Below are 23,620 nucleotides of genomic sequence, written 5' to 3'. Positions count from 1 at the left end.
AAAACCTTTTTGTTATCCAATGTACCACTAAATTAACATTGAATTTTTCGCCAGGAATTGCTATGGTGTTATAGCCCGTTTAGCTAAATTTGCTTTATAAGTCTAGTTATAAATGGTTTGTTATGCTGCCTAGTTACTAGATAGATAGCTGTCTAAAGCACGAGAAAATAGCTAAGAAAAATCTAGGATAATTTTTCCACTGAAAGGGAACAGCCCTGTTATACAGCTTTGGAGATGGATTTTCAGTTAACCTATAAAAAAGGTAACAAATGTCTGAAGGAAATGACAGTGATATGGATGTATATTATTGGAAATTCCTGTGACCAGATACCGCTGAACAACGTTTCATCCTTTTGTCCCTCCAGCTGCTCCTGACTCAGATGACGTAGCTCTCTACGTTGGCATTGTGATAGCTGTAATCGTGTGCCTAGCTATTTCAGTGATTGTGGCACTGTTTGTGTACCGGAAGAACCACCGTGACTTTGAGTCAGATATTATAGACTCCTCGGCACTAAATGGCGGATTCCAACCTGTTAACATCAAGGCTGCAAGACAAGGTTAGTTGTCATTTCATTTCACGTAGATCAATTCAGGCAGATGCTGTAAGGAAATGGTCTTTAGGGTTGTATGAATTATATTCGCTAGATGCTAGTTGTCCCTTCATAGAAAAAAGAAAGGTTATGCTCATTTGTTTCTTATAGTCAAGTGCTAAAAACTTACGCTGGGATTTTTCAGACCTACTCTAGAGCATGAAACAGAGGAGTATAAACTTCAGGAGAAAAAGAGTGAGAGAGACACACAGAGACACGAAGAAATAAGGGTTTGTATATAAGTCAGTGGCAAATACATCATTGGCTACAACAGAAACAGGATTCATTCTACCATGTCTTAGAATAATACTCTAATAAAGTAATTCCATCACATTATATTTCCCATTTTACTGTCTGATAATCATATTTACTGTGACCTCTCTGACTGCATGGAGAGAGGTGTGGGAAGTATTTACTACTCAGAGATTAAACATTGCTCTGGGTAAACAAGGCGCAAGGTTCAGTGGGTGGAAAACATAATATAATGGTCAAAATGTCTGTCACCAGTTAATAATAGCATAATTATTTGCAGACATCATCTGACAGAAATTGAACACACACAAAGCCAAGACTGGCTCTTGGAAGCTACACATTATTTGGGCTGAAACTTCTGGCTTTTGATGTCATTCTTTGTGTATTAAAGTTACATCAAGAAAAAAGTAAAACCGGCTAGGAGAGTTGTAAAAATGGAACATTAGCAGGAGCAGCACCTCCTTTGCCAAGGATTTGTTTAAAGCTAAGCTGCAGAAGGCACTGTACAACATACCACTGGTGACAATCCTGCATTGGCTGTGGGTGACGAGGAAGATGACCCCATCGGTCTTTTCTATCTCTTCTTTCTATCATTCTGTCTTTGGACTGGTTGAATAAATAGGTTAATGATTCTCATACTTAGCATTTATGGAAGGACCATTAATTAATACAACTGGTTTTGTCATAGTGAGTCTTTTGTACTGAGGCCTGGCGTGTCATATTTGAAGTCAGAGTGCAGACTGGAAAAGAATACATGTTAAAAATCCTTGGAGTAGGGTTGCACTTCAGGTTTGTGCAGCAATTAGATTCTATAGCGATAGGGCCTATGTAAACCCCTGGAGATGTGTGGATGGATACAAAAGGAGAAGAATGTCAGTCCGTTAGGGCTTTGCTCATCATTCCCTTCAGTATGAAGACACGAATAGAATGGAACCACTAAATCTTCACGCAGAAGGAAGTCCTCAGCGATGGGGATACAGCCGTGGGTAACACTGTGTTGTTTTTTCTCATTACTAACACAGATCTCCTGGCAGTGCCACCAGACCTCACATCTGCTGCAGCCATGTACAGAGGTCCTGTCTACGCCTTGCATGATGTCTCTGATAAAATCCCAATGACCAACTCTCCAATCCTTGATCCACTGCCCAACCTGAAGATCAAGGTCTATAGTACCTCGAGTGCAGTCACTCCCCAGGACGACCTGTCTGACTTCTCATCCAAGTTATCCCCACAGGTAACTCAGTCTCTGCTGGAAAACGAGACCCTGAACGTGAAGAACCAGAGTCTTGCTCGGCAAACAGACCCATCATGCACTGCTTTTGGCACCTTCAACTCCCTTGGGGGTCACCTGATTATTCCCAATTCAGGTAAGTACTGCACATATCAGCTTCAGAGGTACCACAGTGAGATTTCAAAAGTGGTGGTGGTTTGGTGGTTTTAAGCAATGCCTTCTATCTGTTCTTTTCGGCAGAAAAAACAAGGTCGCTGCTTGGAATCTGCCTTTTCTGTGTTTAGCTCAAACAGCATTTTTTTTCCATTCAGGTTTAACTCAGCTATTTCACATATCCTTTCCCAAAAGTCCTGGTCTTCTTTAACAACAAATCAGAAGACTGTGACCACTTCCTTCAGAAATATTAGACCTCAGAACTTCCCTGTGTGAAGTGGGATTCAGCATCCTTGACCTTTTCCTTTCATATAGATCCTCCCAAAAATCCAAACAACCCAACTTCAAGCCAGAAAGACTCACTTTTGTTATCGTACATAAAAAGGACAAATTAATTAGAAAACAAATCAGTTGTTCCAGTTCCAGTGTACTGCAGACCGTGCAATGCTGAATCAAGACAGCAGAATACTAATTTTCTGCAGGTGATTGAATAGTTTGCCTAACAGAGATTACATGGCAAAGGAAACCAGGACATTAAGTGTGTCTTTTTCATATTTCTTTCTTAGAAGCTTTTCAGGAACTGCACAAGTTAGTAAAGGGGAAAAAAACCCTAAGTTCTGTTTACAGCTTGGAAAACGGCTACGCTGTTATTTAGCTGGATAGTAGGACTCCAGTTAATCAAAATTTTCAGTTAATCCACCTTTAGTGTGATGGGCTATTAAGAGAAGTGGGCTGGGGTGGATATTCAAATCTGGTAGAATACCAAATCTTCACCACATTCAGGGCCAGCTTCTTAAGTGCTCAGCACCTGCAACCAGGACCAGATTTAAAAGAAACAAACAAAAAACACAACTGCATTCCTATTTAGACACCAAATGAAATGGTTAGATTTCTAAAACCCCTTAGCCTCTGGTGATCCCTCTTCTTCTTACTGGATGCTAAATGCTTTTGAAAATCAAATGTGTTTCATTTAGGGGCCTAAATGGGTGCTGAGCTATTCTGGAGAAAAACAAAATCTGGCCTGATTGTGGTTTGCTGAGCTCTGCTCAAAATCTAGTCTATAGTGCTGTAGACCTGAAGTTCAGGCTCTTCTAGTTTAGAGGTCCAGTTCGTTCTCAGGTTACTTTACACTGTGCTTTCCACATGTGCTCCAAAGTCTGTTAGACATATATAATTTAATTCACATATTAACTTCAGTTTGTAGGTGAAGAAGTACATATCTATTGCTAGGGGCACTTTAAAAATAATTAAAACAAACAGGAACAAATATATCCATCAGCTCTAACCCAATACGGTGGGCTTCCAGTAATATTTACCCACCAATTAACAGTCAAAAGTCCCTATAATCCCTCCCTGCACATCTGAGGAAATACATGGGTGAGGCAGCATGCCCAGAAGCTTAATGTACCTGGGCTGTGACAGACCCACAGGGAAACAAGTTCCGAAGTCAAAAGGCATTCATGAAAAACAGCCTGCCAGCTGTACCTTCCCTTTTAAAACAGTGGGGAGGGACTCCAGCTCAAACACATCCACTGGTCACAAGAGTGGATGTACTGCATAGAGAGAGAGGTGGTTTCATGTAGCCAGGCCCCAAACTATTCATATATTGATTAGGACTGTCCAGTAAATCATTTTGTAAGGCCATTTCCTCTCTCTTTCTCTCTCTCACTCTCACACTGACACTCACTCTCACACTGACACTCGCACTCACACTAATATCCTTGTGAATATTCTGTTAATAGGTTTGCTTCAGCTGTCCAGTTATAATTTTATGCAGGAGAAACTAAAATCCCTACCATAGATTACTGATCGCTCCAGTTCAGCAATGGCAGCTGGTCCAGAATTGCCTGGCTGCGTGGACTACTGAGTACTTGTGCCTCGTGGTAAAAAGAACTGTCCATTTTCTGGGGAGTCAGTCACTACATCTGTGAAACTGCCATCACGAAGGCACAATGCACTGCAATCAGACACATCACTAATTGCCACTAACTTGTGTTCAGTGCAGGGCAGACTTGACCGGCCAAGACTGGGTATTGGAATCTGGACCACTCTTTATGAATGGGCATATAAGGGATATCAAGTATCCCCATTTTGTCCTAACTATTGAGTAATTAGAAGTTAAGTACCTCTAAACACTGGATGCTGACCACATGACCAGCTCCTCCCAGAAAGAAATGGCTCTTGTTGTTTCCTGGGCCAGTATTCTGCTGTTTGGGGGGTTTGTTGTTTTTTATTAAGAAAGAAATGCCTGGAGAGAGATGTTCCATTGCAGCTGTTTGAAATTTTAGACAGAATTGTTGGTTTTCCCCCCATTTTACAAAGTAGGCAACAGAGTAACCATCTGTTTGTTCCTTAAATAAAACAAAGGGGGAGGGGAAATATCCAGTTCTCCACTCCAGTAATTCAAAACAGACACATGGGAGGCACCGGTAACCAATCAAGTGACAGATACAAAGCCAGGGCGACAGTAAATATTACCTTATTTCTTGGGGGTTGATTGGGAATCTGGCATGTAGGGCTTCGTCATCAAATCTCCTGTCATTCTTCGTCAGAGACCTGGTTGCCTCTCTTTCTCCACTTCCTTTTATTTGTGTCTCTTCTGTTTTACAGGCGTAAGTTTGCTGATCCCTGCCGGGGCTGTTCCCCCGGGAAGAGTCTATGAAATGTATTTGACAGTTCACAGGAAGGAGAACATGAGGTAAAAGACTCTACTTGCAGTTCATTTGCTTGAGCACTAATTATGGAGAACGGGACCGAGAAAATATACTAACTACAATCTCTGATCAGCAGATATTTATGCAAAGCCAATTGTGTTGAGGCCGCTTATTGGTTTTAAAGCAGACACAGATGAGAGCTGAGGATAACCTGGCCACAGAGCCAGCTCTGATATTTGCTTTTTATAGGTTCTGTAAAAAGCTTTCAAGCTTAGGGGAGGCAGAATCCAAGTTAGAAGTGAGAATAATGAATAGCAAGAATTAAGTGCAGCAGGAAGAGTGTCTGGTAACCTTCTGCAAAGGGCCTTTGCACAGTTGAATAGAGGAGGGAAAAGGGCTGCATGCTCCATGCTACCCTGGGGACCACAAATCCCAGTGGAGGAAGAAGTGGTTGGGAAAGGATAAGAGGGTACATTGGGTCATCCATAGGGATGCTATAGCCTGTGCATTGCCTCCTGTGCCCACCAGAGAGCACCGTTTTGAGGCATGGCTGCTTCCCTTGGGTCACTGCAGCTCCATGCTACCCACTATTCAGAGCTGAGGCTACATATCACAATTACCACAGGCTTGCCAACCTTGTGTGCCTGTGCAACTGTCCAGGTTCAAGCTACTTCGTCAGCATATCACCTCTCTAGAATTCCCTGCCACTTTCCCAGCCAAATGGGAGGCACTTTCCAGCTGAGCCTCATACACCCCTCACCAGGCCCATGCCTTCCTCTTCAGAAGACCGACTCTAAATAGGGCCAGCACTGGAAGAAATTCCTTCCCTCCATGGCTCCCAGCTTGTTTGCAGTCTTGACACAAGCCTCTGAAACCAGATGTGAATTTGAGGGGAGGACATGCTAAGTGTTAAGCCAGGATTAGGATGCAGCCCTCTGATAGCCTGTTCAAATGATTAATTATTATCATCACCATCAAATTTCTACCAAGCTATCATTTTATGAAATAAGAGCCCATTTTAATACAGGAAAATGAAAAGTACTTGCTAGTTAACTCACTAAAATATGATTCAGAATGTGGACAGAGTCTGATGTCAGTTAAAATTTTCAGAAGAGCCTTAGTAATTAAAGGAGACTAAGCCCCATTTTCAAAAGGGAGGTAAGCACTTTGGAACCTAAGGGAGAGACTTTCAAAGGCCCAGATGGTATTTAGGCACATACAATTATGTGCCTAAGTGTCGTTTATGACTTTGAAGCGCTCCCCTTAAGTCTTGTGAAAGACAATGAGACTTAGGTTTATAAGTGCCCAAGTCACCTAGGGATAGATTTACAAAGGTGTTTAAGTGTCAAAAGATGCAGGTAGGTACCTAGTGGGATTTTCAAAAGCACCTAAGCAAGTGCAGTGTACCTTCATAGTCACTTTTTTTCAATCCCACTGGGCTCCTCTCTGCATCTTTAAGGTGCCTAAATAGCTTTGTAAATGAGGCTCCTAGGCATTTTTGAAAGTTTTACCCATAATACCTAAAACAATGCGGAGTCCTTGTGGCACCTTAGAGACTAACAAATTTATTTGGGCATAAGCTTTCATGGACTAAAACCCACTTCATCAGATGCATGGAGTGGAAAATACAGTAGCAGGTATATATACACAGTACATGAAAAGATAGGAGTTGCCTTACCAAGTGGGGGGTCAGTGCTAACAAGACAATTCAATTAACAGTAGAATACCAAGGGAGGAAAAATCACCTTTGTAGTGGTAATGAGGGTGGCACATTTCAAACAGTTGACAAGAAGGTGTGAGTAACAGTAGGGGGAAATGAGTATGGGGAAATTAGTTTTTGTAATGACCCATCCACTCCCATTTTTTATTCAGGCCTAATTTGATGGTGTCCAGTTTGCAAATGAATTCCAGGTCTGCAGTTTCACGTTGGAGTCTGTTTCTGAAGTTTTTTTATTGAAGAATTGCCACTTTTAAGTCTGTTATTGAGTGACCAGGGAGACTGAAGTATTCTCCTACTGGTTTTTGAACGTTATAATTCCTGATGTCAGATTTGTGTCCATTTATTCTTTTGTGTAGAGACTGTCCAGTTTGGCCAATGTACATGGCAGAGTGGCCTTGCTGGTACATATCACATTGGGAGATGTGTAGGTGAACGATAGTGTGATAGTGATAGCTCCTGATAGTGTGGCTGATGGGGTTACGTCCTATGATGGTGTCCCTTGAATAGATATGTGGACAGAGTTGGCACCAGGGTTTGTTGCAGGGTTTGGTTCCTGGGTTAGTGTTTTTGTCGTGTGGTGTGTAGTTGCTGGTGAGTATTTGCTTCAGGTTGTGGGGCTGTCTGGAAGCGAGGACTGGCCTGTCTGATACTGACTAACCGAGCTACCACTCTGAAACCTGTCACCATAATACCTAGTGGTTCTAACAGAGGGCTGAGAGTGAGAACTTCCAGTTTGATATTCTCCTCTCTTCACCTAACCTTCTCTGTGACCTAGGACAAGTTACTTAGGGCTAGATTATTACCTTTGGCACACATTCAGAGCCTGGGGTGAGACATAGGCTACATCACCCCAGGAAGAGTGATTCAACATCGTCATTCTGAGACACACTGCTGAATCTCAATACCTTGCTTGCTCCCAGGGAATAGCAATTCTCGGCTGCCCTCTACCATTAGCAAAATATTATCTAACCCTGCACTGGCTCAGCTACTCCAGCCAATGAGTAGGGAATGGAGCCAAGGCTCTACCTGTTCCCCATCCCTTCCTGCCTACCTGCTCAAGGGAGAAAATGTAGTCCCGCTTCCTCCTAGACACCCAGACACAGGGGCTAGGTAACTGGCATCCTGATATACAAAAGTGCTCCTTACTCCTCGGCATGTGGTCCATGTCACAGTCTGACCCTTAATGTTGGCAGAAAGGAGGCCTAAAAGGGCAAGGTATTACTAGCAGCAATTTGAGCAAACCTGCTGAAGAGAAAGGAGAAATCCTATTCGTTAGGCTGGAATAACATGCACAAAGACTAAATGACAAATGCAAAACTAAGTAATCATTACACAGTGTTATGCCTCTTTCTCCTCCTTATAGCTAAATCCATTTTTTGGCTCAGCCCTTTGATAGCTTTTGTTATGCACTTAGCCACAGCTGTTTATACACCGTACAATACTGAGCACTGTTCTCTGGCTTGCTAGTCTTTTGAACCATGTGAAACATAATCTGTTTAAAGAAAAATTAAATAAAAAAGACCTTCACGCTTACATTATTCATGCCCTCTCTTTTGAAAATGGCTAATTACAAAAATGGCCTCGTCTATATTCACATGCCATATTGATTTTTTTTCCATGTTACTTTGGGCTATATTTTTAAAAAGACTAGCAACCTGTACTGAAAAAGTGTCCATCTCTTGAAGAGGGAAACTATAGCTAACCCAAGGAGACTTTCCTGTGGCTTTATTTGAATGGTGCAGCTGAGATAGTGTCCTACATTAAATTTCTCTGCCCTTCTCCACTGTTTCACTGCCTTCTGGAAGGCGGAGTATGTGCAAATGAGTCACCCAGAAATTACTCCTGCTAGTTCTTCTTCAGACATGGAAGGAATCATTGCCTCTTCTCCCATTCAGTGATGGGCACCCAACGTAGCAGGCCAATCCTTGTTTTGACTTTCCTTTAAAGGCCATAAAATCCACTCTACATGATTCATGATAGCAGTTGCACTGCAGGTGGTACTGTGCATAAAACCATCTTGGAGAGGGCATGTTTAAAGTAGTGCTACCTGAGAAGCAGAATGAATGTATGTGTATGAAGGCATGAATGGAAGGAGGAGGTCTTGCAGTTGCAGGAAAGACTTTGTGAGCGAGGAGAACATGAGGTCAATATGCCATGGAGGAAGCAGAGCACATCATACATATATGGAGGTGCCAATTGACTCTAGGGGGACTTGGTATAGGCTCATTTCACCGGGTGATCAGACATGGTAAAGAGTATGCAGAGCATAATGAGATTGTTCAATCCCAATCCGCTACTACCTTACTTTCTCCAGAAGGGAGGATGGCCAGTCAGCCACTTGCAACTTATTCCCAGATTCCTATACTGCAGAAAAGCCTTCCTCCTATGCAGTATGTCACATCAGGCTGCTGCTAACTGAGATTCCTAATATGTGGACCATTAAGTGATAGTGGATAATTCAGATATGTATTTGACTTAGATTTTTCCCAGCACCTCTTTAGAACTCCAGGCTCTTTACACTTTCTAAAAGCAACAGTGTGTACTATATTTAACATGAGCTACTTAGGCCTAGATTTTTAAAGGTATTTATGCCCTCAGTGTTGAAACTCCTAATTAATTTAGAAGCTTAAATCTCATTTTCAAAAGGGATTTACGCATGCAGAAGCCAAAATCCCATTGACAGATGATGGGATTTAAACTCTTAAGTGCCTAAATCACTTTTGAAAATGAGATTTAGACCCCTAAATCAGTTAGGCCTTGCAATGCTGAACACAGCAACACCTAAATACTTTTAAAAATCGGGGCCTTATTGCATTATCTGTAACCATTCCTAGAGCACTTAAAACTGCCCCAGACTCCATCAATCACTTCCCCAGACATATTATACTACATATTATAACACCACAGTCACCCAGGTTCCAACCCATCAACCTGTCCGCTCCTCAAACACCCAGGAACAGCAATGTGGTGAATTTAATGAGCAGCACATAGATGCAGCAAGCTAGCTTGCACTGCTAAAGAAACCCAGAAGAGAATAATACATAAAGGACTAGCTTCAGACATTCACTTTTTAAGGTGAAGTGTGGGCTTGAGTTTGGAAAATAAACCCTTGGAAATCCTGAGGAGTTTAACTTTGTGTGTGTACCCTGCATAGATATTTTCAGCAAACTGATCAAAATAACTTACGGGAAATGTATTGTGCCTAGCCTGAAAAATCCTTTAGAGCATTTCCAGCTGATGACATTTGAAAGTCCAAATATAAAACTGGAACATGGGATTTATAATGGAAACTTTGAGCCAGACCTTGCTCTCAGATATATGAGTGTAACTGGGAATGGAATTTGGTCCTCTTAGACTTACCCTAAGTAGCATAGCGAGAGTAGCACAGAGTTTGGGGACATATCTGCAGCCCCCGAGATTTAGTTCACACTTGTTTCACAAAAATATGAAGCAATTCTAATAGCTCAAGCTAAATCAGGAAATCTGTTCTTCCTCAAAGTCCTGCAAATCCCTTCCCTCTCTTTCCTCCCATGCTCTTCTAAACGCTTCCCCGCTAGATCTATTTTGCAGGAGCCCTCTAGTAATTAGAATTTGACAGAGTTCCCTCCACAACCTAATAACGCTGTTCTTTCCGATGACTGAAAGGACTGGGTGTTGGAGCACTGTGAGGCTTTTCTTTCATTTCATCCCCATTAAAGTGTGTGAGATCAGGAGGATCTCTGTGAAAATTTTACCTTTCCTGCAGTGAAGTGGGGCTCTAATGGTTCATAATAATTGCTGGTGCCCCTTCAAGGCAGTCACAGGACAGTTGTTTTCTGTAAATGTGTTAGGGTAGGGACAGGCAAGAGTTGTTTTCTCTATTTACTGCTTTCTAGCAGGATGTTTTTCTATATGATTTACTCCTATTGCTTTGAACAGGGTGGGCTGCCAGCTGGATCCCACTTGGCAATAACAGAGCTGAGTGAAGCTTTCGTGTTGACCTTGAACCCAATTGAACTAAGCCAGAGTTGAATGTTCACTATGTTTGTGAACTGGTTGTGGTGGGGAGGAGGATGTTTGCATAGTGGGGAAATGCGCAGAAAAATCCACAGGAATGTTCTCCAAACAGGCATCCCTCCTCCTGGCCAACAGCCACCCTCTTCCCACATGTCATCAGACTCTCTGCACGCCATTGCTGTCTTCAGGAGTGTGCTCAGTGTCCTCTTTCCCTCTTCGCTGCCTCCTGGGGCTAAGTGGCCTTCTCCCTTGGCCTATGGAAGTGCCACATCTACATTGTGACCTTCAGAGGAATTTCAACCAGGGTCCGTCCTACGTAATGTGTCTCTTTTGTTGGGGAGGGTCAGAAAGTATCCTAATTGAATTCCATGGAGCAGCAAGTCAGGGAAATGCTCTTGTACTGCAGTGGCCATGCACTAAGAGGTAGAAGTTTGTAGTTTCTCCTAACAAGGTTGCTAGTTAACTCTCAGGTCTTACCTAGCAATCATGTGCTAAAATATGAAGACCAATTGCCTGTTGGTTCTAGGGAATCCATGCGGGTTCCATTGCTATCTGCTCTGGCAGCTTAGTGCAAAGTTGCTGGAGTGGGAAGTGGAGGGTTTTCCTATCCTGTTCCCCTGAGTATGAGAGGGAATGATTCTGTCTGGACCCCCCACCCGAGGACCGTTCGGATGAAATGCAGTGACAGTGCCTGATGGAACATGGGGAACACCACTCCATGTGAACGTTTCCAGAAGGGTTCGCTGGGCTTGGGAGGCAGGAGGCGGAGGAAGAGACAATCTTGTTCCTCCCTCCTCTTGGAGGCAAAAGTAGATGAGTTTCTTGGATATGTGTGTTTTACAGCCTGGAAAGTTGGGGGGATTGTTTCTTTTGGGCCAGAGCTGGCACTAGGAATAAGAAGACAAAGCAATTTTTTAGGGCCCTGAGCAGCACAAGGGGCTCCCCTATTCACTTTTTTAGTATGTGTTGGAGGGGTGGAATATTGGGGCCTCCAAAAGGTCAGCACTGGGGTTGTTTGTCAAACTCAAACCTTCCAACAAACCTTAATCCCTCATGCACCAACGTACAGGCTTCTGTTGAGCATGTTATTGCATAATTAGCCATTAAGGGGGCTTTATGCTTTCTTCTGAAACATCTGGAACCAGTCATTGCTGGAAACAGGCTTTTGTTCTTGATGGACCATTGATTTGATCGTGTATGGCAGTTCATGTGTTCTTACGTGAACCAAACCCTGTAGGCTTTGCACAGCTTTAGGAAGAATTTTATTAAACATGGCACAGTGAAGGCCATCAGGATTTTGTTCCTGCACCAGGCACTCTAGTTTAATATGTACAGCAGGAGACACTGCAGAGATGCAAATGAGGCTGCATTTCACAATACCAGGGAAAGTGCCCTGTGCTCTTCAGCACAGCTGCACAAAAGTCCCAATTTTGCTTTCTGGGTACAGAATAATAACAGATATTTATACAGCACCTTTCATTCCAAAGCACTTCATAGCTGTGTAGAATCAGCACCAGTAAAATGCAGCTACTGCAGCTGTTGGGGAGAGGAAGTACTGGCCATTGGCTCTGCAGGGAAGACCCATATGAAAAGTACCACTGGAAATCTAACAACCATAAAAGGCAGACAGGACCTGAATTCTGAACGACACACGCAAGAGACCCACTTAAACTGAAACTTGTGTGGATTTCAATGTATGTACCTCAGAAGAACAAAGAGGGGCTGTGACAGCTCTGCCATGATTTGAACCCATGACTCTGGGTAGCAGAGGTATTTCAAACCTTGTGTTGAGACAATTAAGCCTCCTCCAGAAACCGATAACGGTGGAATTACTGATTAATTTGCTCCAGGGTGTAAGTTTGCCATTTTCACCAGTAAACTCTTAATTTGAGTGGCCAAAAAAAAAAAAAATCTGCTAAAACCCTCTGCCCCATTCCCCTCCATCCCATTCTCCCCAACTATCCTAGACAAAATTAATCTTCTAGATTTAGCAGTTTGCCCATTAATGTCAATGAAACATTCAAAACAAAAGCCAAAATGCTCCAACAGCCATCGAAGGGGAGAGAAACTTCATTTCTTCTTTCCTCCATAGATAAAACCAGGCAGAAGAACCCTGGGATCAATCCAGGACACTAGGTTTTAACTTAAAAGGGAGAGAGACAGCAAAAACATGGACCAGCAGTAAAGAGAAAATAAAATGTCCCTCTCTCCAAACTTCCCATTAACCTGACTAGAAGGGTGACCATCTGTTGCTATGAGTTATTTATTCCTCTCTCCCCACTCCGTCCTCTGCTTCCTATTTTGTTGTGGGTTCTTTTGAGAACAGCTATGGTTGCCGGTAAAATCCACAGTTAAGCACTGCTGACAGCAATGCGTGCCTGTTGAAAAGGGAAGATTTCTCTAAGAGTGCTCCCATCTGCAGCCTGAATGAAGACAACAATGGCCAGAAGGTCATAACTACCTTAATGGAAGTGATATGTTTTATTACAGTGGGCCTACTTGAATGAATAACTCCATTAAAAGTATAAAGCTGGTTGTGAAAAGTCTGTATATTATGAATAAATGGGGAATTTTAATAGCAGATTGTTCTTAATTAGCAAATGTAGGAGGGAAAAGTGACTGGCAATGTTTTAAGAACTTTCAGTTGTTGTATACTTTTCACCGGTAAACAATGAGCTGAATTCTGCTCTCATTTACACCAGCGTAAACCAGGAGTGGCTCCTCTGACTTCAGTGGAGTTACTTCAGATTTATACTGATGTAGCTAAGGCCCCAGTCCTGCCAAGCACATAAACAGATGACTAATCCCATTGATTTCAGTAGGACTGCTCTCATGCTTAATGTTAAGTATATGCTTATGGGCTTTGTTGAATCAAGGCCTGCAAGAAAGATCTGACTCCATTATTTGTAAAGATGTTGGTAGGTTTTCTCCCTTCAAGAAAATAACCTCCCTTTCCTCCATCAAACCTAAATCCAGCACTTGAAAGGGGTCTTCTGTGACTCATAGGAACACAGGAATTGCCATACTGGATCAGACCCAAGGTCCATCCAGTCCAGGATCATGTCTCTAACATTGTCAAGTACCAGTTGCTTCAGAGAAAGAATGAATAATCCCTAAAATGGACAATTACAGAATAATCTGCCCACAGGGAAGTTTTTTTCCCTAATCCCCATCAATTAGTGGTGGAAACAGAAGGGTTTATATTTCGATTATTTTTATCCTAGCTAATGCAACTGTGTCTGTTCTCATTAACCATATTTATGTCTACTCCTTTGTTTGGATGGAAATTAGAGACAATTAGAGATGAACAAAATCTGTTGGGCCATTTTCATCCATCCCTGTGGCAATTGCAGGATGTTTTCTCTATGTTGTGTACTCCATTGGGTTGTCCAGACTAATTTTAAATGACTCATTTTTCAAAGTTTCAGCCAGTTGGTTTGGGAAACTTTTGTTCAATCCAGTAGATTTCAGTGTCCCTTTTATGCAGTAACCTAGATGCAGTCTCACTAGAGCTGTGTAGAGAAGGGATTATCACTTCCTTGAACGTGTTACTTGCCTCTTCCTGTATAGCCCAAAATCATACTGGCTTATTTTTTGCCACCTTATTACACTGCGAGATGACATCTAGTTTGACGCATGCTGTCAGCCTACATTTTCTTCACTTTTACTGCTTTCTTTGCTGTGACATAACTGTGTTTTGGATTGTTCCCCCCGAACTATTAGCTTGCATTTTTCTAGAATTAATAGTTTTTGTATCCTGCCTATATTTTTAACCTCTCTAAATCCCTTTGCATTATTTCCTTGTTTTCACTGGTGCTCACAACAACTGCCTTTTTCATTATTCTTATTATTTATTTAATGAATGTGCTATTATTTATACCTTCCTCTAAATCATGAGTAAAAATGTTGGGTGAAATCCTTACCTCACTGAAGTCAGTGAGAGTTTTGTCACTGATGTCAATGGGAACAGTATTTCTCTCGTTAAATGACACCGACGTCTGTTGCACTCCAGTAGACTAAACCTCCTTACATTGGTGTTTTCAAAGCCTTAAAGTGGGTTAGGTTATCTGTAGTCACAAAATTGGCTCAAACATTAGAAAACACTGAGTTGGGTCAGTTGCTAGCAAATGGTGGATGATGGGGCAGGAGTCAGGGCCTGCAGCACAGCCAGTCTCCAGGCAACCTAATGAGTACAGGTGGCCTGTAGTAGGCTGCCAGATTGACTGCCCAACCTGATTGGTAGGAAGAGTCAGTAGACCAGTTCTGAAGCCCAGCAGCAGTTCAGTGGCTGCTCAAAGCATTTGCCCATGGCTGCGATAGCTCCTGCCCTGCTTGGCCATAGCCTTGCCTCGCTCTGGTAACCTGGTCCTGACCCTCAGCTCCAATTCCTGACTTCAGCTCTGAACCTTGGCTCTGGCATCTGGCCTCTGACCCTGCCTGTGATCCTGGGCTCTGATTCCTGACTAATGACTCCTGCTCTAACCACTAGGCATGACTGTCCTCATCCGGGGCACTGACAGGTAGAGTCTGAGTGTGCATTTGACCGGCAAATAGAGAATGCAGCATCAATTGTCCCCACAACTGTATGTTTTCTGTTCTTTTCTGGGCATGAGGCGATTCATGATGGTGCCAGGCTATATATGCCCAAGAGAAGGGCACAAGCACTGAGAAAATGTTTTGTGTACACTTAAAATTGGAGATAAATCTCCTAGGTATGCTTTTGTCTTCTGGTTTTTCAGTTACTATTTACTACTTGGGGAACACCATGTGAGACCCCACTTGTCTCATCATTATCAGGTCATTACCAGCTTGCAGCTATGCAGGTTGATGCAGATAGCCTGACCTCCGTGACTGGCATATTAGTCCATTTGACCTTTCCTTCTAGTGTTACATCTCCTTCCCATCCCATTCAGAGACTATTTAACCATTCTGGGCCTGGTTCCCCACCACACTGCAGCTTGTGTAGTCATTTATTTCTGTGCAAAATGGCTGTAAAGTGGTTCCGTTAGGACCCGATAGTATTTTATGCTTAATTTGCACTCTGTTTGTGCAAGCGTAAATGGCTGCATACGTTGCAAAGCAGACCAGAATCAGGCCCTCTCTCTGTCTGAGCCCTAACATTTGTTATATTGTAATGAAAATCTGTCATAGGCCAATGACTGACTTAATACTTCTTTGAGATCGCTTTAAGTGCTGTCATTACTTTTTTTATTATTATTATTATGGCCAGTCAGCCTCTTTTTATTCCATACAACAGTGCTTACATCCAAGCCAATTTTTAACTATTCAGGCAAAAAAATTTAAGATACTGTAGAAGAGGCTTTACTAAAGGCAAGATACTTTATACCTGCTGCATTAATTTTGTCCACTAATTTTATAGTTCAATCCAAAAATCTATCATGTTTGTGTGACATGACTTGTTCTTTATAAGTCAATATGCTTTTCCCCCTCGCCCTCATTGTTCAGTTGCCCTTAAGATGGAGTTAAGTTAACCAGATGTTTAAGTCTGTGGCTTTGCCACAGCTGTGACTGTAAATACAAAAACTGTGATTTTAAAGATTTTCTAATAACAAGTCATGCTCTTTTTAACCTACTGAGAAAGACTCCTCCAGGAGTTTTTACAAATCTGAATCCACTAATATCCAAAGTACTGTAGTACAGGAGAGAAACGTAAGTCTGTGAATGGTTTAAGGTATTGGTTATTTACTGCTAAATTATTTAAATGTTATTTATTGAAAAATAAGGAATATTGTGTTGAAAATGTGACCTTGTGATTTTTTGTGTCTTTTGTAAGGGACTTATTCAGCTCCCAATGAAATCAATGAAGAGACTACAAAATTCAGTCGAATTTTTTTCCCTACAAGTGGTTGGTTGTTCAGGAGTTTTTGTTTTTTGTTTTTCCATGTCAAAACAACACGGTTAACAGATGATAGTTGACAGAATTGCTGTATTTTACTCTTTTTGAAAGATACATACTACATTTGTTACTTTTCAGTCCATGACTTTTAAAAAATAATTACCATTAGTTTAGTAAATTCATTAGCTAATTGTCATAGGACACACAGATATATATAATCTGGATTTGCTGTTTTATAGAGATTTCAGCTTTTCCATGTCAGCCTTCATTTGTCTGCTTTTTACCAATAACTGTACTGACAAGGGGTAGAATTTTCAAAAGCACCTAAGTCCCATTTTCAAAAATGACTGTCAAAACTTGGCTTTCAATGACTTAAGTGCCTGAGTCACTTTTGAAAATGGGACTTGGGCTCCTAAATCACATAGACTCTTCTGAAAATTTTACCCAAGGTTTACATTATTTTTAGCTTTTTTTTTTTTTTTTTTTGGTTGAGACAAAGGCCCTGATTCTGCAGACATTTACGCACATACATACTTTTGCTAATATGAGTAGTCCCAAAGAAATCAATGGCAAAGTTTAAATGAATACAGGTCCATACATGATTAAGTGTTTTCAGAATTGGACCTAGAGGACTCAACCGTGAGCCACCCAGGGTCCTGTGAACCCATTGCATACTATGTTAAATTCAAGTAGCTTAGCTGCACTAAGGACTCACATTCTCATTCATTCCCTCCCTGTTTATAAGAACTACATCCAGGATGGCTTTTCCCATGGTTGGATTTCCTGGTTTCTGGATCATGAGTTTGTCCTCTATATAATTTAGGGATATCTTTGATGATCCATGTTTTGCTATCTTTGTCAGCCACCAGATGTTTGGGTGGCTAAGGTCACTCGTGAGTACAGTATCCTATGATTTTAAACTCCTCAGTAGTTATTCTGGGATTTATTTATTTTTTACTTTCCTCTCATCCACTCCCGGTGGTCCATTGTTAAAGCCCACTACAAATTCTCCTTTGTTTTTAATTTACTCTACCCTCACTGCAAATATTTCACTACCACCCTCCTCGTTATCACATTGTATATTGCCAGTCTTGTAAGTGTGTGTGACATGTTGCACCTATCCCCTCACCTTTTCTTCCCTTTTTTCCTTCTCCCATACACACTACATCTATCCACTGTGGACACATTTTAAAAGTTCATTCTGCTTGTAGATATATTACTGGTTCTTTTAATTTAAGGGAATATCACTGGATCTGGTAATCATATTGCAATACTGGTGGATCTAAAACCAGAATGCATTTTTTTTAAAGTGTGCCCGTAATATATGGACAGTCCAGTTACGAGAATCCTCTTATGACGTTTCACATGCGGTCACTAAAATTCTAGTCTAGGCAGTGAAAAATTCTCACTCCTGGTGCTTTCAAGAGCCCACATTCACGTTTTCTCTGTGTTAAAGACTGCTGGCTGCACTTCACTGGTGAGTGAAATGATGCCTGTGTTTCTGGTCGGCACTGGCATCCTTTGGAATAAAGGGTGCTCTGTAAACATGAGGTGTTATTTGCTCTTTATTCTCTCCGCCCCAACAAACAGGTGCTTTTTACAAAAATCTTCGTGAAAGTGGAAATCTGTAAGTGTGCATTTCCAATCCTTTTGCGACAAGGACCTTTTCTTTACTCTGGCTGCATCTGGTCCCTTTAAATTCAGCTAACAAACACGTCTTTTCATAATCTTGTCAGGCCACCAGTGGAAGACAGTCAAACGCTTTTGACCCCCGTGGTGAGCTGTGGGCCTCCAGGAGCTTTGCTGACACGGCCTGTCATTCTAACTATGCACCATTGCGCAGAGCCAAACACAGAGGACTGGAAGATCCAGCTGAAGAACCAAGCAGCCCAGGGACAGTGGGAGGTGAGTTCACAGTGAGATTACAGACTTCCAGCATATGCCATGACTGAACACAGCACTCACCCTCTTTGTCTTAAGGAAACACACACAAAAACCAAACCCAAATATATATGTATAACTTTGATGCCTAAAGTTTGGGATTTTCGTGGGTGAAACATTTTGCTGTCAATGGACTCAGCAGTGCCCTCAGGTATCTATGTGGTTATACAAGCACTGGAAATAGTTACCTGGTGCACTGGAGAGCACAAGCCTCTCAGCTCTGGATAACTCAGTTCAAATATAACTCAGGTCAAAGTGAAATGGACGTAGGGCTCTGACCCAGTCTTTATTGCACTTTTGTTTGTGACACAAAATGAATATCGTGGCAAAATTACGCATGACTAGCCAGATCTGCTCAAAAGAGGCCTGGAGGTACGTCAGCAGAGTTGTTTGGGGGAAACTTGCACAGTGCTTTCTGCCTGGCTCTGCTTTGTTAATGACCAGGTGGATTTACCCTTTGAGAACTAACCTTCACCAGGCTGGTCTCATGCACAAGAGAAATATTTAACCCTAGGGCTGCCAGCTTGCCACAGCATTTAAGGACAGTGAGTTTCATCTTGAGTCTTCATGGAAGGTTGCTTGTATTTTTCTTTAGCTCCTCTCTTCCCCATCTCTGCAGTTCGCTCTGCACTGAGGCGCGCTCCTGGTCAATGCGTGCTATTTCAAACGAGTACACACAATCAGGAGGGTTGGAATTAAAGCTGTCTTTTTGGATTTATCTCATCTTCCTTTTCCCTGGCTACCAAGCAAGGGAGGACACTGAACATGCCCTGCAATGCAGAAGGAGCTTGTAACACTTCAGTGCTCTCTTTGAGACAGAGAAAGAAGTATCTGTCCAATATGAACCAGGGATAAACTGCAAATAGTTTTACAACTGGTATATTTACAACTGAGGACTGGTTTTCTATAAATATAGACTTTCACTAATATTAAAACTGTGTGCCAAAACTCATAATAGTGAATGGCAGTGCCATTTTCAGATTACAGTTCAAATGACAGGAAAACTATTCATTACCCATTGGAGGAATCCAACTCACTCTTTAATGGAGATGCATTTTTCTTTAGAAGTCTCTTTTAAAACATGTAGCACCTTAGAGACTAACCAATTTATTTGAGCATAAGCTTTTGTGAGCTACAGCTCACTTCATCGGATGCACGAAAGCTTATGCTCAAATAAATTGGTTAGTCTCTAAGGTGCCACAAGTACTCCTTTTCTTTTTGCGAATACAGACTAACACGGCTGTTACTCTGAAACCTTTTAAAACATGGTAAACTTAGCTTGCACAACGCAAAAGGTTTAGAGTTTGGACTCGGTGTGGATAAAAATCTAAAGGTTGAATCTTTGGCCAAACCAAGACCACCTCTTAAGCAGTTCCATAAACACATATGTTCTCAGGAACACCTGCTTCTGGTTGGCTAGATACAGAAGAACAGTGGTCGTCTTTGTGGGATTCTGACATGTCAGGTTTCAGTCTTAGCTGGCCACAATGGTGACGCGATGGGGGCAGAAGGCAGGGAGAAAGAAAGGACAAATGAAAAATATTGTGAAAAGGTCAGTTCTGGGGATCAATTCTAGAAGAGAGAATGTATTTTCCAAACTGGTTCCTACCTCCCTAGTTTGTACTGCTGTTTTCAACAGGGTACCAGATGACAACAATGCTGCAAACAATCCTCAGCTGCAGGACCTGGGCTATATGAGTGTATTTAATATTGAGTATAGTCCATCTCTCTTCCTCGCTATTCTCAGAGTGCAGTAAGCTGCTCAGGCTGTTGGTGTATCACTGCTTCTTGATCTTGATCTGGAGGCATGCAACCAGGATGCAGCATTACAGACTCATTGAGTATTAGGGCAAAACACACCTTGATGAGCTTGACGGGATGCTTGAAGTCAGTGCTGGTAATACTGAAATAACTGGATCCCAGGGTAAGGAAGTGGTAGGATGCTTATAGGGTTTCTTTATTTTAACAGGAAGAGACAGTGGAGGTATCTACATAGGATGTGCATTTTGTCAGATGCCACCTCCTCTAACCGTACTCGTGGCAGACTTGTTTGCTTCTGAAAAGCCTGTTTTTCTGCCACCATCAGTTCTGTATCTCTCATGAAATTTGGCACCCTCTGACTTCCTGCTCTGAGTAGGTTTTAATGAGGGCAGCGTGACTGACGTGGCACCTGGCCTGGCAGCAGCAAGGACCCATTTCCAGGTTTATCCTTGAAAGAATATTGCCTGTGGCACCAGCTTTTCTCCACGCTGGGATGGTTTCAGGGCCAGTGAATTCATGCGCATCTAGCTGACTAACCTGCACTCCAGTGGAGTATCTCCCAGCACTATACATATGTTTCTCATTTGTGTTCTGTTCATTCCTGGCATCCCCTGATTTTTTTTCCTCCAGTCTCCTTTCTTGTCCTTGGAAGAGCTGTTGCGCTGCTGGAGGTAAACACGCTGACACCAGACTGGTGCTTGCATGCTGTCCGCAGAGTCTACAAGGTCTGTGGCTCCAGTGCAGAGAGTCTCAGCTTCTCTCTTCTGGAACAGCTCCTCCATCTCTATCCCCCAACAGACGCTTGGATTGCCGTAGGCAAGGAGTTCCTGCCAGGGCCAGCACAACTGTTTCGTGACGCGGCCGGTAGGGGGGTGTAATCCGCATTGCAGATGGCAGCCTCTCTTCTGCCCTGGAGAAGGTGATGTCGCCTTTGCAAATGTGCTGCATTCGCCCTTCCTTAGCCGGAGGTCCTGAATCTGCTCTCACACTCGGTTGACTCCAGCTGCTCGGTCCGCTGCCAGATCCCTGCTCCTCGCCTCATGACAGCAAACGCAGAGTGGATGAGTTCTGCAGCACCGCACGCAGCCCAGAGCTGCTTTAGCAGCAGCACAATCTATTACTATCACCTTTTATTTATTTTTTTGCCAAGCCATTTAAAGCACATTGTGCCATGTGGAGACTATAATGTACAGTTTTGAATGTGGAAAATGGCAGGGGGGCTGTTTCCTTCTAAGCACAGGGAAGACGGTGAAAAAGCAGTCTGTTTGTATTTGATTTGTATGTGTTTTGCCTTGGCCCGGCAGTCTTGTCATGAGGGATTATTCTGATGATGCAGCAGGTGATATTCTTTGTACATGTGGCAATCGGCCATCACTGAGGTTACTTCTGTCTGAATTCTAACAACCACTGATTATGAGAATTAAGACATTAAGACTCTTATTTTTCACTTAGATAATGTATTGAATGCTCATGTCTGGAGCTGATCAAATAAAATTCCTCGGATAGGTCATTCAACAAATGTTGTTGCATTTCTCCTGCAAAATTTTTGTGATATTTTACATAATTCGCCCTGCTCTGCTCATCACTCTAAAAGCACCTACATGCTGCATGTAAAACAATCGAAAGTTTTATGTAGCCAATGGCAGGTATAGACCATTAGCATGCAGCTGCATCTCCCTGTACCCGCCCAGGAGGGAATCTAGAAGCAGAGGAATGTTAAATGTTGATTAATAAAATGACCCAAACAGCAAGGACTTAAGATAAATTCTGGGACTTGGATGAGTTCTGCAGTCGAGGCTCTATCTCTGAGTAGGCTTTGTCTGGCCCCTAGCCCAATCCTGATTAATGCAAAACAAATGGGCTTCTCTGGTGTCTGGCTTTGGCTCTCTAACTCTGCCTGTTTATCCCTTAGGATGTGGTGATGGTTGGAGAGGAGAACTTCACCACCCCATGCTACATCCAGCTAGACCCAGAATCCTGCCATATCCTGACAGAAACACTTAGCACCTACGCCCTGGTGGGACAGTCAACCACCAAAGCAGCAGCAAAACGTCTCAAGCTGGCCATCTTCGGGCCGCTCTCCTGCTCGTCGCTGGAATACAGCATCCGAGTGTACTGCTTGGATGACACTCAGGATGCCCTTAAGGTAAATGCCGTATGCTTTACCATCTAGCTCTAGCAGGATTGCAGTAATTGCAGTGAATAGACCCTACATTAGTGTGCTGTGGCTTGTAATTTATGTTTTCTAGATCAGCGTTTCTCAGACTTGCGGTCCTGACTCAAAAGGGCATCTCAAGACTATTAGGAGGAGGGGTGTGTGCAAGATGGTACGGTACTGCCACCCTTACTTCTTTGCTGCTGCTGGCGAACGCGCTGCCTTCAGAGCTGGGCAGCAGAAGAGTGGCAGCTGCTGGTCGGGCACCCAGCTCTGAAGGCAGTGCCGCCGCCAGCAGCAGCGCAGAAGTAAAGGTGGCACGATCTAGTATTGCTGTACCCCCACCTCTATTTGCCCCTCCTCCCTGTAGTGTCCTCTGTTTGTGAACTTGAAATATGGTAACACTACTTTCCACTTTTTGAAAGACCTCAGCGCCTTTGGCAGCAAGGATAATGATTACATGCTTCATTTAGTGCCCCTACGAGTATGTTTGGTAGCTTGCTACCACTTTTGGGGGGGTTGGGGTGGTCAGAGCCTGAAATCTTTCCAAAGGGGGGCCCAGCAAAAAAAGTTTGAGAACCCCATCCTAGATAATTTTTAAATCATTTTATTTTAATTGTATTTAATTTTTGATTGGAGGAAGAACCTGACAACAAGACACTGTTTTAGAGAAAGGAAAAAAAAACCCACCCAAACCCCAGGTTGTCCTTTGAATAATGGTTTCACTCAAATGCTGAACTAGTTTTCCCCCCAGCATTCTTTGTTCCTTTGTTTACCTGGATCATAACCTGAATTCTGAGATTTTGCATTATTAAAGGGCCATAAGGTGCACAAGGGCTTCATTCGTTATTCATGTATTTTTAATGGTAAGTGCCAGCTCCCTTGAGATGATGAAATGTATAAATACCTCTTTGTAAATAGCTGATAATGATAAAAGAAGTTCCTGAGTCATTAATCACTTGCTTTTATATTGCTTTGTTATACCTGTCTGTGTGCTGTTTTTGTCCTGAGAATTTGCAGCTGAAATACATCAAGGCTATTGCTTTCTACAGCTGTATACCTAACTTTCTCTGTATATAACTCGAGCATATACATAAGTTTACACACACATTACATACAAATATGTATACATGTGTATATATAGTACCTATAACAGACATATAAAGACAGATGCTTATTATAATGTAGGTTAAAGAAAGATTTTCTGTAATCATAACCAGATCTACAGATGCCATCTATGTAGCAAGAAGAGTTCAAAGCCTGACTCTAATCGAAGCCCGATTAGCGACACTGCCAGTGATATGTAAGCA

General features: G+C 42.4%; 1 protein-coding gene across 5 annotated transcripts in view; it reads left to right on the top strand.

The window, feature by feature from the left end:
• The window catches only part of UNC5C (unc-5 netrin receptor C), a 345,359-nt gene that overhangs the window by 295,843 nt on the left and 25,896 nt on the right, over positions 1-23,620 (top strand). For 4 of the 5 annotated variants that reach the window (XM_037896935.2, XM_037896936.2, XM_043545437.1 and 1 more), the window contains 5 exons: positions 366-557; positions 1,865-2,209; positions 4,837-4,924; positions 18,190-18,358; positions 22,068-22,301. In XM_037896935.2, coding sequence (XP_037752863.1) covers positions 366-557; positions 1,865-2,209; positions 4,837-4,924; positions 18,190-18,358; positions 22,068-22,301 — 1,028 coding nt within the window. The remainder of the gene's footprint in view (positions 1-365; positions 558-1,864; positions 2,210-4,836; positions 4,925-18,189; positions 18,359-22,067; positions 22,302-23,620) is intronic. The other variant, XM_043545436.1, reaches the window with a different exon arrangement.

This window comes from Chelonia mydas, chromosome 4 (genome assembly GCF_015237465.2).
Source record: "Chelonia mydas isolate rCheMyd1 chromosome 4, rCheMyd1.pri.v2, whole genome shotgun sequence".
NCBI classification, from domain to species: domain Eukaryota; kingdom Metazoa; phylum Chordata; order Testudines; family Cheloniidae; genus Chelonia; species Chelonia mydas.
Note: the sequence above shows the minus strand (reverse complement) of the source record. Positions and strands in the feature narration are given on the sequence as shown.